The 26,426-nt window shown below is 40.9% G+C and overlaps 1 protein-coding gene across 6 annotated transcripts in view; it reads right to left on the minus strand.

Moving 5' to 3' along the window:
- The window catches only part of GABRA5 (gamma-aminobutyric acid type A receptor subunit alpha5), a 96,829-nt gene that overhangs the window by 25,970 nt on the left and 44,433 nt on the right, over nt 1–26,426 (minus strand). For all 6 annotated transcript variants that reach the window (XM_043434548.1, XM_043434547.1, XM_043434545.1 and 3 more), the window contains one exon: nt 2,831–2,913. In XM_043434548.1, the coding sequence (XP_043290483.1) occupies nt 2,831–2,913 (83 nt within the window). The remainder of the gene's footprint in view (nt 1–2,830; nt 2,914–26,426) is intronic.

Raw genomic sequence — 26,426 nt, forward strand, 5'->3', positions numbered from 1 at the left:
ACAATAAAAATTAATAAGTTTATCTGAAAAATAGAGTATTGGCTTGCACCTCTTAGGCCTAAGAAGCCTGTACTCAACCATCCTCTAGACTGGAGAAACAGTCAGTGACAGAGATGTCAGTGGTTTACAGGATGGGGGAGCTTACGTGTCTGAAGCAAGGTCCTGGGGCAGCACCCCACCATGTGTGCTGGGTGGCCGGCAGGACACGGTAGCCACCTTTGCTTAGGGGGAAGGGGAGACCACAGGGGGAAATAGTACCAAGTTGGCTCATCAGTTACCAGGGAAACCACCAAAGGGACCCAGTCCCCACTACCCCTTTGATAAGAGGAGTGGAGTTCTGACCTAAAGCTAGAACAGTCGTTAGCTGGGGCCTGGGACAAGTATGTAAGTCAGTCGTGTGAGGCGGGTGTAGGTGTATATCCACTGGTCAGGCAGGGGATATACACAGAACAAGAGAACAGCCATCTTGAGGAGCCTGACCATACACAGATGCAATAGAGAAGAATGCAAAGAGCCTCAGAAGTTTCAGGAATATAACAAAAGATTTAATATTTACGTCATTGGAATCAGGAAAGAAGAAGAAAAAGAGGATGGGGCAGAAACAGTATTCAAAGTAATAACTGCTGAAACTTCCTAAATTCGACCCAAACCTATAGATTCAAGAAGTAGAGCAAATCTCAAATCAGATAAACCCAAAGAAATCCATACTAATACACATGATAGTCAAACTTCTGTAAAGACCAAAAAAAAAAAAAAAAGAAGCTGGAAAGCAACAGAGAAAAGATATCTCACCTATAAGGAAAATATGATTTGAATTACAGCAGATTTCTCATCAGAAACCATGGAGGCAAAAATAAAGTAGCACATTTTTCAAATGCCACAGAACTGTCAGTACAGAATCTTATATTCATTAAAAATGTTCTTCATGTATGAAGAGAGAAATCAAGGTATTTTCAGATTAAGAAAAACTAAGTATTTATTGCCAGAGGTCTATCCTAAAAGAATGGCTAAAGGAAGTTTGCTAAGCAGTTATAAAGGAGCCTGTAGCCCTCCAGGCTCCTCTGTCCATGGGGATTCTCCAGGCAAAAATACTGGAGTGGGTTACCAGGCCTGCCTCCAGGGGATCTTCCCAACCCAGGGATAGAACCCAGGTCTCCCGCATCGCAGGCGGATTCTTAACCATCTGAGCCACCAGGGAAGCCCAGTTTTAATACAACATTTATTTCAAAAACATTTTATTTTATTTTTATGATAAAATAATTTTTAGTTATAAAAGAAGAAATCTTGGGACACTGGGAGTACAATAAAAGAATACCACAAGTAAAAATAGAGAAAAAAAATATCCATTTTATCTTTAGCTTTCAGAATTAAGTTTGATGGTTCAAATGAACACCACAATACTCTCTGACATGATTCTAGGTGAATACAGACAAAATGTTTCACTATCTTAGGATAAAGGAACTTTGCTTTCATATGAACTGGTAAAATAAGAACAGTAAACTGTAATAAGTCATGTATATATAAAGTAAAACCTACAGCAATAACTAAATACATGTATAAGAAGATACAAACAAAACATTATAAATTAAAAAAAAATGGAATCATAATAAATGGTCAGCTAACCCACATGGAGTCAAGAAAAGGAAAATAGAGAAACATAAAGCACAGCAGAAAACCAAAAAATCAAATAAAGTGGCAGACAGGCCTTCCAGAAAGTGTAAATTATGAGAATACACCAATTAAAAGATAAAGACTGGCAAAGTGAACTTAAAAACATGACCCAAATATATATCAACTACAAGAAATTCATTTTAACATGATGATTAAGCAAATGGAAATGTATATATATATAATTCAAATGTAGTCAAAAGAAAGCAGGAGTGGCCATATAGATTTCAGGTAAAGTAGACTTCAAAAAAAAAGAAAATTACCGCAGACAGAAGAATATTATGCAATTATAAAGGGTTGATTCACCCAGAGGAGACTATAAGCCTGAATGTGTGTGCACCAAAGAACAAGTGAGAAATACATGGAACAAAATAGTACTGAACTGAAAGTAGGAATAGTTACTTGCACAATTAGTCAGAGACTTCAACACCTCTTGCTCAACAACTGATGTAGACAGAAAATCAGCAAACAGTATAGAACTCACAACAGCATAGTCAACAGGATCTAATCAGTACTTGTAGAGCATTCCACCAAGTAACTGCAAAATACACATGATTTTCAAGTGTTCAAACAACAAATACCAAGATGAATCCTCTGGGTCATGAAATAAACCTCCATAAATGAAAGAAAGGTGAAATCATATAGAAGGTGTCCTCTGGTTATAATGGAATTAAACTAGAAATCAATAACAGAAAGATAACAGGAAAATCCCAAACTGTTTAAAAATTAAATAACCACATACAAATAATCAAATGTTCATATGGAACATCTGAGAAGTGACTCAACATAGCAATGACTACCATGCAATAAGGAGTTCTGAGGTGGGTAATGGAAATTGAGTCATTAAGGGCCCTTGGAGGAGGTGACCTGCAATCTGAAAAGTGAAAACAAGAAAAGAGCAGCCTAGTGCAGGTCTAGGGGTAAGGAGTTGTTTTCCCGGGAGCATATTGTAGAGGGCAAAAGCCTCCACTTGCATTCTCTGTTACAGGCAGAAAAATCAGTCTGAGAGGACAAGTGTGTGTGCCCTACTGACTCCCCAGCTTTCCCAAGCAGACTGAGGCTCATTTTGAGTTTATTTACATATAGTATCTAAATACTTCTGAATGAATGTGGAAATAACACCAAAGTATATCCATGGTTCTTACTTGTGAAAATAACTTACAGCTGCCAAATTTCAGAGGGCAGGCATGGGCATCCATTGGGAAGTCTTCAAGTTGCATTGGGCACTCTGCAGAGATGGTCAAGCTGAAAAACAAGAGATGGAGACCTTTAAATGACTCATCAACTGTTTATTAGACACCATGTTCCAGAAGGCATGTTAAGTACTCCACTCATTTTAATTAAAGTATTTTATCACATTGTCTAAACTGTTGCATCAAATTACATAGGATTGCATTGTAGGTGAATATCATTTAGAAATAAGGTTTAAATCAAATCTACTCAGGAGTTCTGTGGCTTGATGTATCTGTACATACATTATCACTTGTAAAGCAATTTGAGATGCTTTTAAAAATAATTTATTTTTTTATTCTCCCATCACTTACCAAAAGTAATCTAAAAAACTTCGCTTGACAAGACTGAAAACATATTTTTTCTGAAATAATTTATGAGCTCAAAAATATAAATGTGGAATAAATGCACAGTCCATGTTTTGACCCCTGAATATTCATTGGAAGGACTGATGCTGAAGCTGAAGCTCCAATACTTTGGTCACCTGATGAAAAGAGTCAACCCATTGGAAAAGACCCTGATGCTGGGAAAGACTGAGGGCAAGAGGAGAAGGGGGTGGCAGAGGATGAGATGGTGGATGGCATCATTGACTCAATAGACATGAGTTTGAGCAAACTTTGGGAAACAGTGACAGACAAGGAAGTGACAGGCAGACAACCGTGCTCAGTGCATGGGGTTGCAAAGGGTCGGACCTGGTGAGTGACTGAGCAACAGCAAGAAGCTTTAACCAGAAGCTGGCTGTAATTATCAGGTACTGGGCTACGGCCATCAGACTTCAGAGTGAGTGAAACAACAACTTTCTTACTGTTTTTAATCCAAGGCTGGTCTTCCAGACAGCGATACCATCCATTACCACCGTCACTAATGACTAAAACAGCACTGGTCGTAAGAGGTACTGGTCTGTGCCAGGCACTGTGTAAAGTGCTTCACCTGTATTAACACATCTAATTAGAATAGCATGATTTATTGCTATTATCATCCCAGTTTCAAGGTAAGGAAGTAAGACACGGATATTAAGGGATCCCGACAAGAATGCACAGACCCTAACGACAGGTCCTCCCACAGGCTCTGTGACCTGAGGCTGTCTGTATTTGCAGACTTGTCACTGTGGTGCTTTTATTTCTCTATAGAGCTACTAATTAGGTAGTAAATATAAATTTCTTTAGGAGTTAATCTTCTGTTTCTCAATGTTTAATTCTATTATTTAAAATGAAAAATAATTACATAAAATAAATCAAATTGCACAATTTTCTTTTTCTTTTTTTCCATTTATTCTTATTAGTTGGAGGCTAATTACTTTACAATATTGTAGTGGTTTTTGCCATACATTGACATGAATCAGCCATGTATTTACATGTGTTCCCCATCCTGAACCCCCCTCCCACCTCCCTCCCATGGATGTTACAATTCTATTTTGTTATATTAAGTCTGGATCTTGCCTATGTGCCTGGGATGAAAATCAAAATATACAATCATTTTTGTCTTTACTGCTTCCTTCTTTCAAGGTAGATTAATCTTTTGCTCTTTAATTGGGCACATAATTCACACTTGATAATTCCAGATGGAGTGGTCAATGCATGTATTCTCTGAATGGAGCTAAAACATGTGTCAGTGGAAGGAAGGTGTGTGTCCATCACAGAGAGGAAATTTTCTGGTGGTCGGGGGGGACCACTCTCCCCAAAATGGAGTCAGTTCCAAGGGATGTGAGTGCACATGGAAGAGAATATACCATAAAAGTTTCATATTCAGGCAGGGAGATGATATTTAAAATTATATGCCACTGATGTTCATAGAAGAATATGGAAAATGCAGAAAAATTATAAGAAAATTATAAATATATATCATTTCACTTATAATTTCACCTTGTACATTTTGTCCAGATTTTTTCACAGGTATATATGTTCTTGTTTCATTTTTCTTAGTTTATAAAATTCAGTCTTTTGGTTACCCAACATTAGAGTAGAGGTATTTCCCAAATCATTAAAATCTCTACAGAATCATGACTTTGAAAGGTGCAATATTTAATTGTAGCATGCAGATGTGTAAGTATGTGTAGAATATGGATATATCTGTATATGTGTGGACATCTTCAAGCATAAACTATATAAAATGGATTATTATTAGAGATTACAAAATAAGTAAGGTAAAGGAATATTTATTTAGTAGAACTAAGAAAACAGGACTTAAAAACCACAGCCTGTGAGGAGGACATTCAGCCAACATAAAAGAAAATAGTGTTACTTTATTTGTTTGTTAGTAGACTTAAGCCATTTGTTAAAAGCAATAGTGGGACAGAAAACTTAAGTGAGTCAAATGTGTTCTAGAGAATAAAATCACAATGACCCAGTAAATCTAGAATTTTCTTGAGAAACAAATTCATAGCAGGGGAATAGAAAGCATATACAAAGCTACAGTGCCGTGTACAAAGCAATAAATGTGAAAGTGAGCACATGAAGAAATGGTGATGTGGGAGCTCAGAGAACGCTGACGCCAGGGAAAGTCTGTCTCATAGACAGCCTCTGTTCCAACAGCTGACGGCCCTGGTGTAAGGAAGATGCTGGGCTCGGCCCGTGGGAGCACTGGGAGGCGGTGGGTGGGGTGCTTCAGGTGGAGCCGACTGTCCTAGCCCTGTTGCTGGGCGCGCAGACCCCAACCAGCAGACCCAGTGCTGCAGTTGCAAGTTGCCCCCACCCAGGTCAACCACTCCTGGCTACACTCCCACCACCAGAGTAATGTAGAGAGGGTCCTTCCATGGCAGAATCTCCTCTCAAGACACTAGCATGTCTGTGAGCTCACACAACTGGGCTTCTGTCCTTTGGAAACCATCCCTTGGCCCACTGGGTCTGGAGGCTGCCTTGAAGCCAGATGTGTTGTCCGGGTTCTTGACAAGGCGGTGAGTCGTGGTTAACTCCTCTGCCCCTTGCTTGGAGCTGGTTCTCTGCTTCAGTATCCAGGCCCACGGGGGACCCTGCATTCCTGCTGTTCACCCTAATCTGTCAGAGAAGACCCCCGCAGGGAGACTTGGCCTCCCATCTTTGTCACTCTGTCCACCCCTGACTTTTTCTCCTTTTCTTCACATACTCCTTTTTCTTGGCTAACACCATGTCTTTACAAGAGAGGTGAGGAGCCATCCCTTCTGTAACTGTGGTCTTAGCATCTTAAGTCTTGTTTTATTCTGGCTGTTTGGCCCTGAGATCTAGGCCAAGACTACTGCACTGACATTTTACAATGGCAAGGATTGTATACCAAGGAGTCTGCTTTTAGCATACAGCAGGAGAGAGGGTGGGTAGAGACAAGTAGAAAGAATTTAACTGAATCTAAAAAGAAAACTCTTTTGAAGAAAAAAAATAATTTCAGTAAAAATATAACAAAGAGTCTACAATTACCATCTCAATAAATGTTATCATTAGAGCCTCACAGATTGTTTCCCCAATTTAATAGACTTCCTTAGAATTAGAATTCCAAACATCAAAAAAATATACTTCATTTATGGTAGCATCTCTCCTCTAAGGGATAAATGTATTATTCAGATAAATTCCCCAATAGCAAATGTTTCAACCTTCAACCTTAGTAAGAGAACATTTAAAATTTTGATGCCTTTAAACATTTTTAAAAAAGGCTTTTATAGTACTCAAACAATATCTCTAAATAAGAGAGACCCTTCCATTCATGGGATCCTTAAAATGTAGTGTCCCTTAATGTATAATCAACCTTCTTCACACAAAACTGAGATCAAAGCAATCCACGGAATATGGACTGTCCTAGCAAAGGAGCTAGTCAGGGCACCTCCTAGAAACACTTTTCTCAAAAGGTTAATGAATGTGTTTATGGAAAAACTTCAGTGAATTACTGGTAGATCCAAGAATATGGTTTTCTTCCCCAAAGGTTATATTTCTGTTTTACTTCCAATTTCTAAAGACATTCAAGCATTAACTTATTGGAACATAAGGTTCATTTTTAATATCTTAATTTTAGGGCCGAGAAAAGGGCATTTTGTGACTTAAGCTGTTTGCTTCAACTTGGATGTAAACTCCCTAGAGAGCTTTTTGTTTGCGCAGGGGCAGCCCACAGTGCAGCATGCTTTAAGATGCTAAAACAGCCAAATTCTAGAGTAGCTTTGCCATTAAGGAACTGTGAGACCTTTGTAAACTGCCTAACCTCTCTGGTCCAGCCTTTCCAAATGGAAAAAAAAAATAACAGCTGCTTTATTCTCTGGGGGAAAAAAAGAAAAGTTAATAGGTGTGAAGAGAGATTTCTATCCAATATGCTCTTCAGATCCAAGCCTTCTTCATTTACATGAAAATACTGCATGAATGCAATAGAAGGTGTCGTGGCAGGCAGCATAATGTTCCTGCAAAGATGTCCATGTCCTAATCCCCCAAACCTCATGACTTGTAAATATGTTACCTTAAATAGCAAAAGGGCTTTGAGGATGTGATTAAGTAAAGGCCTCTGGGAGATGGGAGATTATCTTGGATTATCCAGATGGGCCCAGCAGAATCACACAGGCGGAGTGTCAGAGGCAGAAGCCATGCAATGGGAGATTGGTTCAAGATGGCAGAGTAGAAGGGTGCATGCTCACCTCCTCCCATGAGAGCACTGAAATCACAACTAACCATTGAACACTCATCGACGGGAGGATGCTGGAACCCACCAAAAAAGATACCCCATGTCCAAAGACAAAGCTGCAACAAAATAGTAGGAGGTGTGCAGTCATAATAAAATAAAATTCCATAACCACCAGGTGGGTGACCCACAGACTGGAAAACAATTATCCTGTAGAGGTTCTCCCACGGTTGTGAAGGTACTGAGCCCCAGGTCAGACTCTTAGCCTGGGGATCTGGCAAAAGGATTAGGAATCCCCAGGGAATCTGACTTTAAAGGCCAGCAGGATTTGACTGCAGGATTTCCACAGGGCTGGGGGAAACAGAGATTCCACTCTTGGAGGACACACACAAAATCTTGTGTGCACCAGGACCCAGGGGATAGGAACAGTGACCCCACAGGAGATGGAACCAAACCTGCCTGCTACTGCTGGAGCATCCCTTGCAGAGGCATGGTTGGCAGAGCCCCCCTGGGGACAAGGGCACTGGCTGCAGCAGTTCCAGATGTACCTGTTGGCATGAGCCCTCATGAAGGTTGTCACTATTGCCCCTATGATAAAGCCTGTTGAGTCCAGGGCTGGGTTGTCTCATGTCAAACAACTAACAGGGAAGGAGTTCAACCCCATCCATCAGCAAACAACTGAATTAAAGTTTTACTAAGCAAAGCCCTGTCCCCCAGAACTAGAACCAGTGCTATCCATGGTCAGTCTCTCCCATCAGGAGCTTCATCCACCAGAGGGCAGATAGCAGAATCAAGGCTAAATTACTAGAGCTGCAGAATGAAAACCACAATCACAGAAAGATAACCAAAATGACAAGGCAGAGGATTATGTTCCAGGTGAAGGAACAAGAGAACACTTCAACTAAGTGAACTAAATGAAGTGGAGATAGGCAACCTTCTAGAAAAAGAATTCAGAATAAGAATAGTGAAAATAATCCAGGATCTCAGAAAAAGAATGGAGGCTATGGAGGCAAAGATTGAAAAGATACAAGAGATGTTTACCAAAGACCTAGAAGAACTAAAGAATAAACAAAGATGAAAAATACAGCACAATACCTGAAATGAAAAATACACAAGAAAGAATCAATAGCAGAATAACTGAGGCTGAAGAATGGATAGGTGACCTGGAGGACAGAATGATGGACATCACTGCCACAGAAGAGAATAAACAGAAAGGATGAAAAGAAATGGAGACGGCCTAATAGGCCTCTGGAACAATACTAAACAAACCAACATAGCATTATAGGGGCCTCAGAAGGGAAAGAGAAAAAGGACCTGATAAAATACTTGATGAGATAATAGCTTGTTTAACATGGAAAAGGAAACAGCCAGCCAGGTCCAGGAAGTGCAGAGTCCCAGGCAGGATAAACCCAGGGGGGACATGCTGAGACACACAGTAACCAAACTGACAAAAATTAAAGACAAAGATAAAGATATAAAAAAAAACTGCAGAGGAAGGAATATTCCCAAACTCATTCTATGAGGCCACCATCACCCTGATACCAAAAACAAAGATACCTAAAAAATTATAGGCCAATATCACTGATGAACATAGATGCAAAAATCATCAATAAAATACTAGCATTTCAAATCTAAAAAGAACATAAAGGGAACATACCTCAACACATAAAGGCCATACAAACCTACAGCTAACATCATACTCAATGATGAAAAGCTGAAAGCATTTCCTCTAAGATTAGGAACAAGACAAGGAAGTCCACTCTTGCCACTTTTATTCAACATAGTTTTGGAAGTCCTAACTATGGCAGTCAGAGAAGAAAAAGAAGTAAAGGGAATCCAAATTGGAAAAGAAGCAGCTAAACTGTCATTGTTTATAGATGACATGATACTATATAGGCTTCCCAGGTGGCGCCAGTGGTAAAGAACCCACCTGCCGATGCAGAAGACATAATGAGACATGGGTTCAATCCCTGCGTCAGGAGGAGGAAATGGCAACCCACTCCAGTATTCTTGCCTAGAGAATCCTATGGACAGAGGAGCCTGGCAGGCTATAGTCCATGGGGTCTCAAAGAGTCAGACATGACAGGAGCAACATAGCACACATGATACTATACACAGAAGATCCTAAAGATGCTCTGAGAAAACTACCAGAACTCATCAATGAATACAGTAAATTGCAAGTTACAAAATTAACACACAGAAATCTGTTGCATGTCTATACACTAACAAGAAAAGACCAGAAAGAGAAATTCAAGAAACAATTACATTTACCAACACATAGGAAAGAATAAAGTAGTAGGAACAAACCTACCTAAGGAGACAAAAGAACTGTACTCTGAAAACCATAAGAAACTGAAGAAGACTCAGATGGAAAGATAAACTGTGTACTTGGAATGGAAGAATCAATATCATCAAAATGACTATACTACCCTAAGCAATCTACATATTCAATGCAATCCTTATCAAATTACCAATGGCAATTTTTTAACAGAATTAGAAAAAAAAAATTGTATAGAAAGGCAATAGACCCTGAGTATCCAAAGCAATCTTGAAAAAGAAAAACAGAAGTGGCAGAACCAGAATGGCTCTCTGACTTCAGATTATACTACAAAGACACAGTCATCCAAACAGTATAGTACTGGCACAGAAATAGAAACATAGATCAATGGAACAGGGTAGAAAGCCAGGCATCTGTGGTCAGTTAATCTCTGACAAAGGAGGCAAGGCTACACAAGGTTGGAAAGACTGTCTCCTTATCAAATGGTGCTGGGAAAACTGGACAGCTATATGCACAAAACAAAAGCATATCCTTCTCTAACACGACAAACAAAAGCTCAAAATGTCTAAAGACCGAAAACACCTGAATGTGAAACCAGACACTCTAAAACTCCTAGAGGAAAACATAGGCAGAACACTCTCTGACATAAATCACAGCAATATCTTTTTAAATGTCTCCCATAATAATGGAAATAATAACAAACATAAACAGGACCTACTTAACCTCAAAAGCTTTTGCACAACAAAGGAAACAACAACCAAAACAAAAAGACAAGCACAGACGGGGTAAAAAGATTTGCAGACAATGTGACTGACAAGGGATTAGTCTCCAAAATCTACAAACAGCTCATGAAGCAAGCCAATCAAAAAACAGTCAGAAGATCTAAATAGATGAAGACAAACATACGGCCAAGAGGGACATGAAAAAGTGTTCAACATCACTAACAATAAGAGAAATGCAAATGAAAACTACAATGAGATATCACCTCACACCAATCAAAAGGGCTATCATCAAAAAACCCACAAGCAATAAAAGGTGGAGAGGGTGTGGAGAGAAGGGACCCCTCCTACACTGTTGGTGGGAATGTAAGCTGGTACAGACACTATGGAGAACAATATGGAGGTTGAGCCAGACATCCTGGAATGTGAAGTTAAGTGGGCCTTAGAAAGCATCACTACGAACAAAGCTAGTGGATGTGATGGAATTCCAGTTGAGCTATTTCAAATCCTGAAAGATGATGCTGTGAAAGTGCTCCACTCAATATGCCAGCAAATTTGAAAACTCAGCAGTGGCCACAGGACTGGAAAAGGTCAGTTTTCATTCCAATCCCTAAGAAAGGCAATCCCAAAGAATGCTCAAACTACCACACAATTGCACTCATCTCACAGGCTGGTAATGTAATGCTCAAAATTCTCCAAGCCAGGCTTCAGCAATACATGAACCGAGAACTTCCAGATCTTCAAGCTGGTTTTAGAAAAGGTCGAGGAACCAAAGATCAAATTGGCAACATACGCTGGATCATCAAAAAAGCAAGAGAGTTCCAGAAAAACATCTATTTCTGCTTTATTGACTATGCCAAAGCCTTTGACTGTGTGGATCACAATAAACTGTGGAAAATTCTGAAGGAGATGGGAATACCAGACCACCTGACCTGCCTCTTGAGAAACCTGTATGCAGGTCAGGAAGCAACAGTTAGAACTGGACATGGAACAACAGACTGGTTCCAAATAGGAAAAGGAGTATGTCAAGGCTGTACGTTGTCGCCCTGCTTATACGCAGAGTACATCATGAGAAATGCTGGGCTGGAGGGAAGCACAAGCTGGAATCAACATTGCCAGGAGAAATATCAATAACCTCAGATATGCAGATGACACCACCCTTATGGCAGAGAGTGAAGAGGAACTAAAAAGCCTCTTGATGAAAGTGAAAGAGGAGAGTGAAAAAGTTGGCTTAAAGCTCAACATTCAGAAAACTAAGATCATGGCATCTGGTCCCATCACCTCATGGGAAATAGATGGGGAGACAGTGGAAACAGTGTCAGACTTCATTTTTTTGGGCTCTAAAATCACTGCGGATGGTGACTGCAGCCATGAAATTAAAAGATGCTTACTCCTTGGAAGGAAAGTTATGACCAACCTAGATAGCATATTAAAAAGCAGAGACATTACTTTGCCAACAAAGGTCTGTCTGGTCAAGGCTATGGTCTTTCCAGTGGTCATGTATGGATGTGAGATTTGGACTGTGAAGAAAGTTGGGCACTGAAAAATTGATGCTTTTGAAATGTGGTGTTGGAGAAGACTCTTGAGAGTCCCTTGGACTGCAAGGAGATCCAACCAGTCCATCCTAAAGGAGACCAGTCCTGGGTGTTCATTGGAAGGACTGATGCTGAAGCTGAAACTTCAATACTTTGGCCACTTCACGTGAAGAGTTGACTCACTGGAAAAGACCCTGATCCTGGGAGGGATTGGGGGCAGGAGGAGAAGGGGACGACAGAGGATGAGATGGCTGGATGGCATCACCGACTCGATGGGCATGAGTTTGAGTAAACTCCGGGAGTTGGTGATGGACAGGGAGGCCTGGTGTGCTGCGATTCATGGGGTTGCAAGGAGTCGGACACGACTTAGCGACTGAACTGAACTGAACTGAACTGAACATTAGAGCTACCATATGACCCTGCAATCTCATTCTTGGGCATATATCCAGAGAAACAAACTGGTCTGAAAGGATACATGCACCACAATATTGATTGCAGCACTGTTTACAATAGCCAACACATGAAAGGAACCTAAATGTCCATCAACAGAGGAATGGATAAAGAAGATGTGGTACACATACACAATGTAATATTACTTAATATTACTCAGTCATCAATAAAGGATGAAATAATGTCATTTGCAGCAACATGGATGGACACAGAGACTGCATACTCAGTGAACTAAGACAAAGCAGAAACATCACATGACATCCCTTTTATGTGGAATATAAAAAGACATGATAGAAATGAATGTATTTATAAAACAGACTCACAGATTTAGAGAATGAACTTATGGTTGTCAAGGTGAAAGGCTGGGGGGAAGGGAAAGTTGGGGAGTTTGGATGCACAGCTACATTCTGCTGCATTTAAAATGGTTAGCCAACAAGGACCTACTTACTCTACAGCAGAGGGTACCCTGTTCAATGTTATGCGGCATCCTGGATGGGAGAGGAATTTGGGGGAGGATGGACACATTTATATGGATGGCTGAATCCCTTTGGTGTCCATTTGAAACTGTAACAACATTGTTAATCCGTTACACTCCAATACAAAATAAAAATTTTTTTTTTTCTTTTTAAAGAAGAAACTTAGCAGAAGGGAAAGTCAGAGAAATTCAAAACATGAAGACTAGACCTCATCATTGCCTGTTCAAAGACAAAGGGAAACATAAGGAGGAAAGTAAATGCCCTGAAGGAGCTGAGAGGAACCCAGCTGACAGCAAGGATACATCCTCAGCACCACGACCACAAGAAGCTGAATTCTGCCAGCAGCCCTATACTGCTGATCCTGTCTGTGATAACCACTGTCTGGCTGCTTACACTTTGCTGAAGGCATACCAGGCGCCATCTAAGAGGCTGGAAGGAAACTCGAGGAGCCTCAGGAACTGCAGAGGCATTTATTCTCTCCCGGCTGGCGCAGCAGGCGTGGCATCAGACACGCTATACTCTCTCCTCTCGTGGCTGACCCACAGACACGGTGCGTTGCAGCAGTAATGCCGCTGTTTTCTGGGTGGAGCTCACATGCGCCGACAGCCAAAGGAGCTCATGAGGAAGCGAGCACCTCGTGACGTGCACGTGCGGTGCTGAAAATGATCTCAGCTGTTACCTAGCCATTATCAACAAAACGTGGGGTGAGCGAGCTGAGCACGCCATCCTGGCCAATTTGCTTTCTCCCCATAAACCCGAGTGAGCTTGGGAACAGATTCTGCCCCACAGTCACTGGCTAACAGGCCAGATCATCAAACATCTTGATTTCAGCTCCGGGAGACCCAGAACAGAGGAACTAGATTTCTGACCTACAGAACCATGAGATAGTAAATTTGTGCTGTTATAGGCCACTAAGCATGTGGTCACTTTTTATTATATTACAGCGAAAGGAAAGTATTGCACCAGATAATCAACCCAAACTTTCCTTCTACTTCAAGACCCATCAGAATCTACGCCTACTTGACTAAGCCCAGCTAATTTCCCTCTGCTCACAAACACTGGCTTTTGATTTCTGCCAGGTCAGGCTCAGCTCTGTACACAGAACTTTTGTTTTTTGAAGTAGGAAAAAAAAAACCAAAACAGTAGATGATGACTGTATAGTACGAATTCAGAGAGTGTGTGGCATATGCAGATCTGTGCTGACCAGATCCCTTTCAAGGAAGGCCTTCTGCCCTGCTGCAGGGGTACGGTCAGTGGACAGCCCCACTGTCAGCTCTTGGAGGATCCACTTGAGCTGCAGGGAGCCAACTTCCTCAAGGCCATACTCTTCCCAAGGAAGTTTGTACCTGTGACTAAGCAGGGAAGTGGACAGAGAGAGGCTCAGCCATTTGGGCTCAACATGGGCCACTCCGACAAGTTCTTCATGAGGCTGGCTGACTCCCTATAAGGCCCACGTTGCAGGCTGTGTCCAAACCTGCTCCTCACTTTCTTCATTGCTTAATTCCTAATAAACAACTTTAAACTTGTTACCCTCCAAAAGAAGTGATGTGATGGCAAAAGCAGAAGTTAACGGAATTGCCATCATGAACCCTCAGGATGCAGGTGGTTTCTTGAAGTTGGAAGAGGCAAGGAAAGGCTTCTCCCCTAGAGAATCCAGAAGGAATACAGTCCTGCTGCCTGCAACTTGATTTCAGCCTCATAAGACCTTTTTTAGCCACGTTTTGGACTTCTGATCCAAAGAACTGTGGGATAAATTGTGTTTTAGCCAATAAATTTGTGATAATTTGTTACAACATCAATAGGAAAATGATACAAAATCTGATACCTGGAAGTCGGATGCTACGGTAACAAATACCTAGAAAATGGGGAAAACGATTTGGAACTGGACAATAGGAAGAGGCTGGAAGAATTCTGAAATTCATCACAGAAAACACCTGGACTACACTGAACTTGAAATGTGAATGTTGATGATTCTGTAATGAGAACTTGTAGTGAGAAGCAAGGTAGTTTAAACCTACATTAATAAACACACTGTTTCCTAGCAATGTGAACATTAAAGGCCCTAATAATGAGGGCTCAGAAGGAAATTAGGAAACTGGAAATTGGAGGACAGGAGATTTCTCGCTGTACAGTGACAGAAGGCTTATGTGGAAAGCAGAACTTATAAAAGATTATAGTAAGCTAAACAATGCCCTTCAAAGATAGCAGGTCCTCCTGCAGCTCAATTCCAGTAAAATAAATGACCCAATCAAAAAATGGGCCAAAGAACTAAACAGACATTTCTCCAAGGAAGACATACAGATGGCTAACAAACACATGAAAAGATGCACAACATCACTCATTATTAGAGAAATGCAAATCAAAACCACAATGAGGTACCATTACACGCCAGTCAGGATGGCTGCTCTCCAAAAGTCTACAAACAATAAATGTTGGAGAGGGTGTGGAGAAAAGGGAACCCTCTTACACTGTTGGTGGGAATGCAAACTAGTACAGCCGCTATGGAAAACAGTGTGGAGATTTCTTAAAAAGCTGGAAATAAACCTGCCATATGACCCAGCAATCCCATTTCTGGGCATACACACTGAGGAAACCAGATCTGAAAGAGACACGTGCACCCCAATGTTCATCGCAGCACTGTTTATAATAGCCAGGACATGGAAGCAACCTAGATGCCCATCAGCAGATGAATGGATAAGGAAGCTGTGGTACATATACACCATGGAATATTACTCAGCCGTCAAAAAGAATTCATTTGAACAAGTCCTAATGAGATGGATGAAACTGGAGCCCCTTTTACAGAGTGAAGTAAGCCAGAAAGATAAAGAACATTACAGCATACTAACACATATATATGGAATTTAGAAAGATGGTAACGATAACCCTATATGCAAAACAGAAAAAGAGACACAGAAATACAGAACAGACTTTTGAACTCTGTGGGAGAATGTGAGGGTGGGATATTTCAAAAGAACAGCATGTATACTATCTATGGTGAAACAGAGCACCAGCCCAGGTGGGATGCATGAGACAAGTGCTCGGGCCTGGTGCACTGGGAAGACCCAGAGGAATCGGGTGGAGAGGGAGGTGGGAGGGGGGATCGGGATGGGGAATACGTGTAAATCTATGGCTGATTCATATCAATGTATGACAAAACCCACTGAAATGTTGTGAAGTAATTAGCCTCCAACTAACAACAACAACAAAAAATTTGGAACATTAGAAAAAAAAATAAATAAATAAAATAAATGGAAAAACATAAAAAAAAAAATAAAGATAAAATGAATTTAAAAAAAAAAAAAAAACAAAGATAGCAGGTCCTAATTCCGGGAAGTTGCAAACATTACCTTATATGGGAAAAGGGTCTTTGCAGATGTGATTAAGTTAAGGGTGTTGAGATGGGGAGACTGACAAGATGGGCAAGAAATGCATCATAAAGACACTTAACAGGGAAAGGCAAAGGAGACCGCATACAGACGAAAGAAATGTGCTGGATGAAAGCACGGCTATTTGAAGATGCTGTGCTGCTGGCTTTGAAGATGCAGGAGGGTGTCCTGAGCCAAGGAGTGCAGATATGCAGCTCTGGAGACTGGAAAAGGCAGACTCTGGCCCAGAGCATCCGGAGCCCCGCCAAAACCTTCATTTTGCCCCAGTGACACAGATTTCAGACTCATGGTCTCCAGAAATGTAACAGAATAAATGTGTGTTGTTTTAAGTTGTCAAGTTTGTGGTAAAATTTTTTATAGTAGCTACAGGAAACTGATACAATAATGAAATTAGACCCTTAGATGAGGAGAGTGTAAGCAAAGTGTTAAAGTTGTGGCCTCTTCCTATTGCTTATAGTAAAACGTGAGAAGAAATAGATTAAGGTAAGAACTGCCAATGAAAAAGGGCCCAGGACTTGATTTGGGAAAATTCTCAGTTTATCCAGGTTGCAAAAGATGCTATAATTAGGCAATTCATTGTGAGGAAAACAAATGCTTAAGAGGAAGCCAAGGGTTTGGTTGGACAACCTTCTGCTACTGCTTCAGACTCTGAGGAAATTAGGCGTGTGATTCATGGACTGTCTCAGCCATGCTAGCAAAAGCCAGGCATAAGGAATGAATTATTCATAAAGGATTTATGGAGGAGGTCTGGTGGTGTAAATTCTTGAGACATATGCAGGAGACCTACATGATTCTTTAAAATTTTTACCAGAGGAAACACTGTCAGTTTAGACTGAAAAGGACAGACAGAAGCCAAAATGAAAGAAAGGTATCAGAACCCCAACATTCTATATGTAGGAAATAGGTAGGAAAAAAACTACTCAACTGGAAACATGTGCTATCTTTCATGGAAAAGAAAGGATGACTCCATGGGCAGAGTTTTAGTCACAGGTAATTAGTTCCAATATCCGCGGGATCATCGAAAAAGCAAGAGAGTTCCAGAAAAACATCTATTTCTGCTTTATTGACTATGCCAAAGCCTTCGACTGTGTGGATCACAATAAACTGTGGAAAATTCTGAAGGAGATGGGAATACCAGACCACCTGACCTGCCTCTTGAGAAACCTATATGCAGGTCAGGAAGCAACAGTTAGAACTGGACATGGAACAACAGACTGGTTCCAAATAGGAAAAGGAGTACGCCAGGTTGTATGGTCACCCTGCTTATTTAACTTATATGCAGAGTACATCATGAGAAATGCTGGGCTGGAGGAAGCACAAGCTGGAATCAACATTGCCAGGAGAAATATCAATAACCTCAGATATGCAGATGACACCACCCTTATGGCAGAGAGTGAAGAGGAACTAAAAAGCCTCTTGATGAAAGTGAAAGAGGAGAGTGAAAAAGTTGGCTTAAAGCTCAACATTCAGAAAACTAAGATCATGGCATCTGATCCCATCACCTCATGGGAAATAGATGGGGAGACAGTGGAAACAGTGTCAGACTTCATTTTTTTGGGCTCTAAAATCACTGCGGATGGTGACTGCAGCCATGAAATTAAAAGATGCTTACTCCTTGGAAGGAAAGTTATGACCAACCTAGATAGCATATTAAAAAGCAGAGACATTACTTTGCCAACAAAGGTCTGTCTGGTCAAGGCTATGGTCTTTCCAGTGGTCATGTATGGATGTGAGAGTTGGACTGTGAAGAAAGCTGAGTGCCAAAAAATTGATGCTTTTGAACTGTGGTGTTGGAGAAGACTCTTGAGAGTCCCTTGGACTGCAAGGAGATCCAACCAGTCCATCCTAAAGGAGACCAGTCCTGGGTGTTCATTGGAAGGACTGATGCTGAAGCTGAAACTTCAATACTTTGGCCACTTCATGTGAAGAGTTGACTCACTGGAAAAGACCCTGATCCTGGGAGGGATTGGGGACAGAAGGAGAAGAGGACGACAGAGGATGAGATGGCTGGATGGCATCACCGACTCGATGGGCATGAGTTTGAGCAAACTACGGGAGTTTGTGATGCACAGGGAGGCCTGGAATGCTGCGATTCATGGGGTTGCAAAGAGTCGGACACGACTGAGCGACTGAACTGAACTGAACTGAATTAGTCCCAGGCATTGAAAACTACTGCTGTTTGCCTAACTGGATTTAGAAATTTGGGTGGAACACTGCTTCCTTTTGTCCTATTAGTTTCTTTGCTTTCAAATGGCAATATCTTTAACTGTTATCCTATGCTTGTCCCACCATTGTATTCTGTGGGTAATAACTTGTGGTCTGAAGCTGAAGCTCTAATACTTTGTCTACCTGATGCGGTAGAACCAGCTCCTTGGAAAAGACCCTGATGCTGGGAAAGGTTGAAGGCAGGAGAAGGGGATGACAGAGGATGAGATGGTTGGATATTAGATAGCATCACTGACTCAGTGGACATGAATCTGAGCAAACTCTGGGAGATAAAGAAGGACAGGGGGCCCTGGCGTGCTACAGTCCATGGGGTCACAAAGAATCAGACATGACTTAGCAACTGAGGACAGTGAACAACAACAAATTTGTTTCTTGAGCTCCACAAATTCACAGATAAGAACTGTGCTTCAGGGAAGCTCATACAGCTGATTTAGATGATTCAGATTTGGAACTTGGGAGCTGATAAGATTTAGTTGAGATTATGGACTTTAATTTGATTCTGTAATGGTTTGAGACTTTGGGGGATACTGGAATGAGATTAATGTTTTTTTCATGTGTAACAGACATGAGTTTGGTGGGCAGAACATAGATTGTGGTAGGTAAAACAATGATTTTGCCAAAGATGTTCATGTCCTAATGCTTCCTCTTCCTACTTATAAACATGAAACCTACTATGACAAAAGGGACTTTTCAGATGAGATTAAATTACGGATTTGGGGATGGGGAGATTACCCTGATTATCTGGGTGGGCCCAGTAGGCACCAAGGCTACTGATAAGGAGACAGGAGTGTCTGAGTTGGAGGGGGAGATGTGGTGCTGGAAGCAGTGATGGTGGGAGCAGGGATGCTGGACCATGAATCGAGGGGTGCAGGCAGCCTCCGAAGTTGGGGAAGGTAAGGAAAAAATCCACTAGAGAATCTGAAAGAGACACAAACCTCCCAAAGTGAGACATGTTTCAGACTTCTGGTCTCCAGAACAATGAGATAATAAATGTGTACAGTTTTAAGCCACTAAGTTTGTGGTAATTTGTTACAGCAGTAATAGGAAACTAACAGATTAGTTTCAATAAAATAAAATAATAATTACTAATCCAATAACCAATAGCTCACAAAGTGTTCAATTCCGTTCAGTTCAGTTCAGATGCTCTCATGTCTGACTCTTTGTGACGCCATGGACTACAACACACCAGGCCTCCCTGTCCATCACCAACTCCAAGACCTTGCTCAAACTCATGTCCATCAAGTCAGTGATGCCATCCAACCATCTCATCCTCTGTTGATCCCTTCTCCTCCTACCATCAATCTTTTCCAGCATCAGGGTCTTTTCCAATAAGTCAGTTCTTCGCATCATGTGGTCAAAGTATTGGAGCTTCAGCTTTAGCATCAGTCCTTCCAATGAGTATTCAGGACTGATTTCCTTTAGAATGACCTGGTTTGATCTCCTTGTAGTCCAAGGGACTTTCAAGAGTCTTCTCCAGCACCACAATTCAAAAGCATCAACTGTTTGTCAGTCAGCTTTCTTTATGGCCCGACTCTCACATCCATACATGACTACTGGAAAAGCCATAGCTTTGACTAGATGGACCTTTGTTGGCAAAGTAATGTCTCTGCTTTTTAATATGCTGTCTAGGTTGGTCATAATTTTTCTTCCAAGAAGCAAGCATCTTTTAATTTCATGGCTGCAGTCATCATCTGCAGTGATTTTAGAGCAGAAGGAAATAAAGTCTCTCACTGTTTCCCCCTCTCTTTGTCCTGAAGTAATGAGATTGGATGCCATGATCTTAGTTTTTTGAATGTTGAGCTTTAAGCCAACTTTTTCACTCTCTTCTTTCACTTTCATCAAGAGGCACTTGAGTTCCTCTTCGCTTTCTGCCATAAGGGTGGTGTCATCTGCCTATCTGAGGTTATTGATATTTCTCCTGGCAATCTTGATTCCAGCTTGTGTTTCATCCAGCCCAGAATTTCACATGATGTACTCTGCATATAAGTTAAATAAGCAGGGTGACAATATACAGCCTTGACATACTCCTTTCCCAGTTTGGAACCAGTCCATTCTCCATGTCAAGTTCTAACTGTTGCTTCTTGACCTGCATACAGATTTCTCTGGAGGCAAGTAAGGTGGTCTGGTATTTCCACACCTTTAAGAATTTTCCACAGTTTGTTGTGATCCACACAGTCAAAGGCTTTAGCATAGTCAAGGAAGCAGAAGTAGATGTTTTCCTGGAATTCTCTTGCTTTTTCTATGATCCAACAGATGTTGACAATTTGATCTCTGGTTCCTCTGCCTTTTCTAAATCCAGCTTGAATATCCACAAGTTTTTGGTTCAAGTTCTTTTGAAGCGTAGCTTGGAGAATTTTGAGTACTACTTTGCTAGTGTGTGAGATGAGTACAGTTGTGAGGTAGTCTGAACATTCTTTAGGATTGGAATGAAAACTGACCTTTTCCAGTCCTGTGGCCACTGCTGAGTTTTCCAAATTTGCTGGCATATTGAGTGTAGCACTTTCACAGCATCATCTTTTAGGATTTGAAATACCTCAGCTGGAATTCCATCACTTCTACTAGCTTTGTTCATAGTGATGCTTCCTAAGGCCCACTTGACTTCACATTCCAGGATGTCTGGGTCTAGGTGAGTGATCACACCATCGTGATTATCTGGGTCATGATGATCTTTTTTGTACAGTTCTTCTGTGTATTCTTGCCACCTCTTCTTAATATCTTCTGCTTCTGTTAGGTCCCTACCATTTCTGTCCTTTATTGAGCCCATCTTTGCATGAAATGTTCCCTTGGCACAAAGTGTTCACTACCATGAAAATCACAGCCTGGGTGATGAAATGTACTGGATGTCTCATGCAAAGTACCCTGGCTTGATCAGTGACTAAGGTCCAGGCTGCAACTCCACCCTTTTTACCCCTTCCCTCCCCATCCCCCTTGGCAACCACAAGTCTGTTCTCTATATCACTAAGTCTATTTTGTTTCTTAGATATGATTTGTGTCATATTTTAGATTTCACACATAAGTGGTATCGTATGTATTTGTCTTTCTCTGTCTGACTTACTTCACTCAATATGACAATCTCTAGATCCATCCTTGTTCCTGCAAATAACGCTATTTAATTCTTTTTGACAGCTGAGTAATATGCCTCCACTGCTCACTCAGTGGAAGCATTACCTTCCTATTACAATACTGCAGTGACTCTCAGGCAATATGTGGAATTTACTTGAGGACTCTTGAAATTCAGTACTCACACAGTACTTAATGATTGTGTTATGGGGAAGAGGCAAGGCTTAATTTGGCTGTGACATGTTTCCAAGTGAGCTTTCAGAAGGGACATGCATGTGTGTGTTAAGTCGCTTCATTTCTGTCTGACTCTGCAACCCCATGGACTTTAGCCCACCAGGCTCCTCGGTCCATAAGATACTCCAGGCAAAAGTACTGGAGCGGGTTGCCATGCCCTCCTCCAGGGGATCGTCCCAACCCAGGGATCAAACCCCAGTCTCTGTATTGGCAGGCGGATTCTTTACCAGTAGTGCCAACTGAGAAGCCGCTTGGAAGGAACACAGAAATGCCTAATACACAAGTTTCTACTGGCGGTGGCTGCACCCATCTGAAGCGCTGCTGGGTCTGGAGGTGGCGGAGGTCTGGCACCGCAGCTGGCGTTACCACATGCAGCACCAGCACTGTTCCACGGCCTCCCCGTGCTGCTCTGGTTATTCCCGTGGGGTGGGGCTGTGCAGGGCCCCTTCAACGCTCGGGAGACTCTTCCTTGCTCTGCACCTGAGTCACGTCCTCAGACAGAAAGCTGCAGATTCATATCTGCATGAGGAACATATTTTGCACTCGGTAGAGATGGGGGAGGTCTGTGAAAGAAGCCTAGTTCTGAGGATTATATGCTTCTTTTCCTTATATTTGATTTACCTCTAGACTGGCAAATAACAGAGGTTTACTCAGGTATTACAAACACTTGGTCTTTTTACTAGTATAATATGTGCTTATTTATATGTCCACATATTATGTATTTATTAAGTCACTGGAGCTAGGTATAGATAGCCCTACTTCTGCTTCAGAAACTTCCCCATGAGCCCTGCTTAATGTCAAAATCTTATTTATTGGAGTTTTCTCCCTTATACTCCTATGCATAGAAGAACTGCAAACTTCTTCAGTAAATACAAGAATACATGAATGCATTTCTCTTCCTGTAAACAATCACTGTTCTGTGTGTCGTGATAAACAGTGAAATACCAAGTTCACTATCTGTCAGCTAGGCATGGCTGGTTTTCCCAGAAACTAACTATGATTCATAATAATGTTTTGAGGAAAACACACTCTAAAGCTCATGTATAAAAAACATACACATATATAACTAAAGCTCAGTTCTCTAAAACAGAACTTTTAAACCCTAAACAGTGACAAATTGGGAGCAATGTATGTTGGAACCCAAAGGTCACTGCCAGGCGCAGCTGCCCCCACCCTGTCTTTTCACTAACTAACCTGTGCAAACTGGTCCCTTCAGGGACAGTCATAGACCTACTGAAATTGTGTTTGATCCAAATCAGAACTGCAAGCCTAGTTTTATTCAGGGTCTGGCCATGATGTCTGTCCTGGTTAGTTGCCCTCCTGAGGGATCTTCGCCTGGCCTAACGAAATCTGAAGAAGGGGTTTGGTCTGTGATAAAGATGAGAAGAGATACCAAGTTTAGCAGGTACAGTCCAGGTAGGGGTGGGGAGCAGTCCGTGAACAAAGGGTGCAATGGCTTGTTTAAAGGCAACAGAATTTAAATTCAGTGAAGGACAGCCTTGTAGAAAGCAAAACTTAGGGCCTTATCTGAAAGTTCCAATAATACTATACTAAAATGATCTGTGTTTTTGTTTCTACAACTGTAAAGTTCTACACTTATAAAAAAAAAAAAACTACTATTGAAATAACATAATGAAACTCTTCCTTTTAGCAATGAAATCAAATGCTACAACTTACTTCCAGTTTGAGTTACACATTTCAAGTCATCCTAAAGCTAACTGATTCATTTTCTACTCTTCAATGTAACAGGAATGTACAAGGGACCGATCATCAGAATTATATTCTGCTAAAAATCCTCCCTGAACTTGCACTGTTCATTAGGACTATCATTCCCCTTCAGCTGTTGCAAAGAAGATGCCAGAAATTCTTCTATCTTTTTGGAAAACTAGTAGATGAGTGACAATTTTACAAACAGTTATATTTCTTAGCAAAAAGGGATATAAGCTTTATTGATCTATTTGGATTAACATAGCTATTTCTTTTTTAATGCTTTTGTTTCTCAGGAAGACACTATGATTGATGTGAGAATGGAAAATTTTGGTTAATTTTTTATGTGTATCCACACACCCAGCAATAAACCATCTTAATAAATCAAATGTAGGAAAATAAACACAAGCCTAGGCAATAAAAATAATGCTTCAAAAAAGAAATAGCACAAATATGCAAAGACATTCCTTTCTCAAAGTGAAATTCAAGTACATCTCTAATCACAAGGCATAATGCAATCAACAGTGTCATGGGGGAGAGAGTAGATAGTAAAATGGAACAGACCCAGCTCCAAAGCTCAGCTCAGTCTCCACATGCCCACATTCCCTATAAAGGGGATTATATTGATATAAAGCTTATCTTACAGTGTTAAGTCCCAACGTACCAAATACCAATACAGATGTTTTGTACAAAGGCTGACACACAGTAAATGCTTTGAAAGTTCTACAGAAGTAAAGGTAACATCAGTAGAAGTGAGGGACTAGGGACAAATACAGCAAATAAACTGCAAAAATGGTCAGCATCAACTTTTTATGGAACTCTGGCATCAAAAAATAAAAAATAGCCAGAGAACATTTTGTAAAAAAAATAAAAGCCTGAAAACCTGTAAGCAAGTTCTGTAGCATTTTAATTTACCCTGGTACCAGCACCCACTCTCCAGCTCTGCAGTGGTCTTGAAAATAGGAACTCAGATTCCTGGTGCAGGTTACTGGTAACAGGAATGATATGGACTTATTCTCACAGAATGTTAGTTGCTTCTTTTGATCTGTCTTGTGGGTCCTGCAGGACTGGCTCAAAGGCTTGCCTTTGTTTCAACTGACTTAGAGATGTCCTCCTAGGGTGTTTGGGTTGAAAACATCTGAAGGTAAATGTATCCAGCACGGTCACAGGGGCAATGGATATGGATGGGGCAAGCAAGAAACAGATGGAAAGCCTAGAAGGAGAAGTTGAAGGGGAGATACTTGGGGAAAGAGGGGGTGTAAAGTGCCCACATATTCCAGAGTCTAGAAGGCCATATGCATGCTCAGGACTGAATACACGCTCAGAAGAGACCCAAGAAGACCCTAAGTTCTCATTTCCAGCTGACCCCCAGGCTCTGAACATGCAGGAAGTGAAAACTATGGCAAAGTTGTAAACTGCTTGGCTAAGCTTTAAAAAGCGCTCCAACATACACATGAGCCGATCCACAAAGACTGAAAGAGATTTTATTTTCTGTTTTTTTGCTACAGGTTATTAAGGAATCTCTATCAAACCACTAGCTGACCATTAATCTAGTGAGTGACCACACATGACAAAGAATACAGATTTTAAAAAGTTGTTGAGAAAACTCACTAAACAATACCACAGAAAGCAAAGCAGGAAACTCTATTGATGGAGCAGGATCTGATTTCCTGAGTTACTATATTTTGATAATCAAAACATCCAATTTCAACAAAAATTTAAGAGGCATAAAAACAGACTCCACAAAAATAGATATCCCATTCACACGCGAAAGAAAAAATGACCAGATGCAGTCCCTGAGGAAGCAAAGACACTGGATTCACCAAAAATCCCTTTAAATAAATTGCCTTAAATGTCAAGGAGCTAAAGAAAACAATGGGCAGAGAAATTAAGCAAACCTAGAGAACAACAGCTCAACAAAGAGAAAATATCAATAAAGAGAGAAAAGGTATCATAAGAATCAAACATAAATTCTTCAGGTCAAAAGATATCAATAATTTAAAGGAAAAATTCACAAGAGGGTTTCAATAGCAGATCTGAGATGGAAGAATCAGCAAACTCAAAGATAAGTCAAGTAAAATTATCCAGCTCAAGAAAAGAGAGAAAAAGATTGAATGAAAATGAATAAAGCCCAAGAGATCTCTGGGAAACCATCAAAAATATCAAAATAGGGACTTCCCTGATGGTCCAGAGACTAGGACTCTGTGCTCCCAATGCAGGAGGTCTGGGTGCAATCCCTGGTCTGAGAACTAAATCCCACACACCGCAACTAAGAGTTCCCATGCTGCAACTAAGCTCCTGCATACCACAACGAAGATCAAAGATCCCACGTAACACGACTAAGACTTGGCACAGTCAAACAAATAAACTGATTACATTTTTAAAAAGAATACCAAAGTGTATACAATAAGACTCCCAGAACAAGTGCAAAATGAGAAAGGGGCAGAAAGAGTATCTGAAGAAATAATGACCAAAAATGTCTTCATTTAATCAGAAATATCAACATCAAAGTTAAAAAAAACTCCAAGTAGGATAAACTTAAAGAGATCCACACTAAGACACATTATAATCTAACTGTTGAAAGCCAAAGATGAAGAGAGAATCTGGAAAGCAGCAAGGCTGAAGTAACTCATCTTGCCCTGGATATCCTAAATAAGGTTAACAACTGATTTCCATCAGAAACCATGGAAGTCAGAGGCAGTGAAGGAACATGTTCAAAGTGCTGTTAAGAAACTAAGTATCCTTCAAAACTGAAGAAGATATTAAGATATCCCAGATAAACAAAAGCTGAGGGCATTCATTGTTGATAGATCTATTCTATTATAGACACTAAAGGTAGTCCTTTAAGTGAAAACAAAAGAGCATAGGAGTAACTGTGAGTCACGTGAAGA

This window comes from Cervus canadensis, chromosome 17 (genome assembly GCF_019320065.1).
Source record: "Cervus canadensis isolate Bull #8, Minnesota chromosome 17, ASM1932006v1, whole genome shotgun sequence".
NCBI classification, from domain to species: Eukaryota; Metazoa; Chordata; class Mammalia; order Artiodactyla; family Cervidae; genus Cervus; species Cervus canadensis.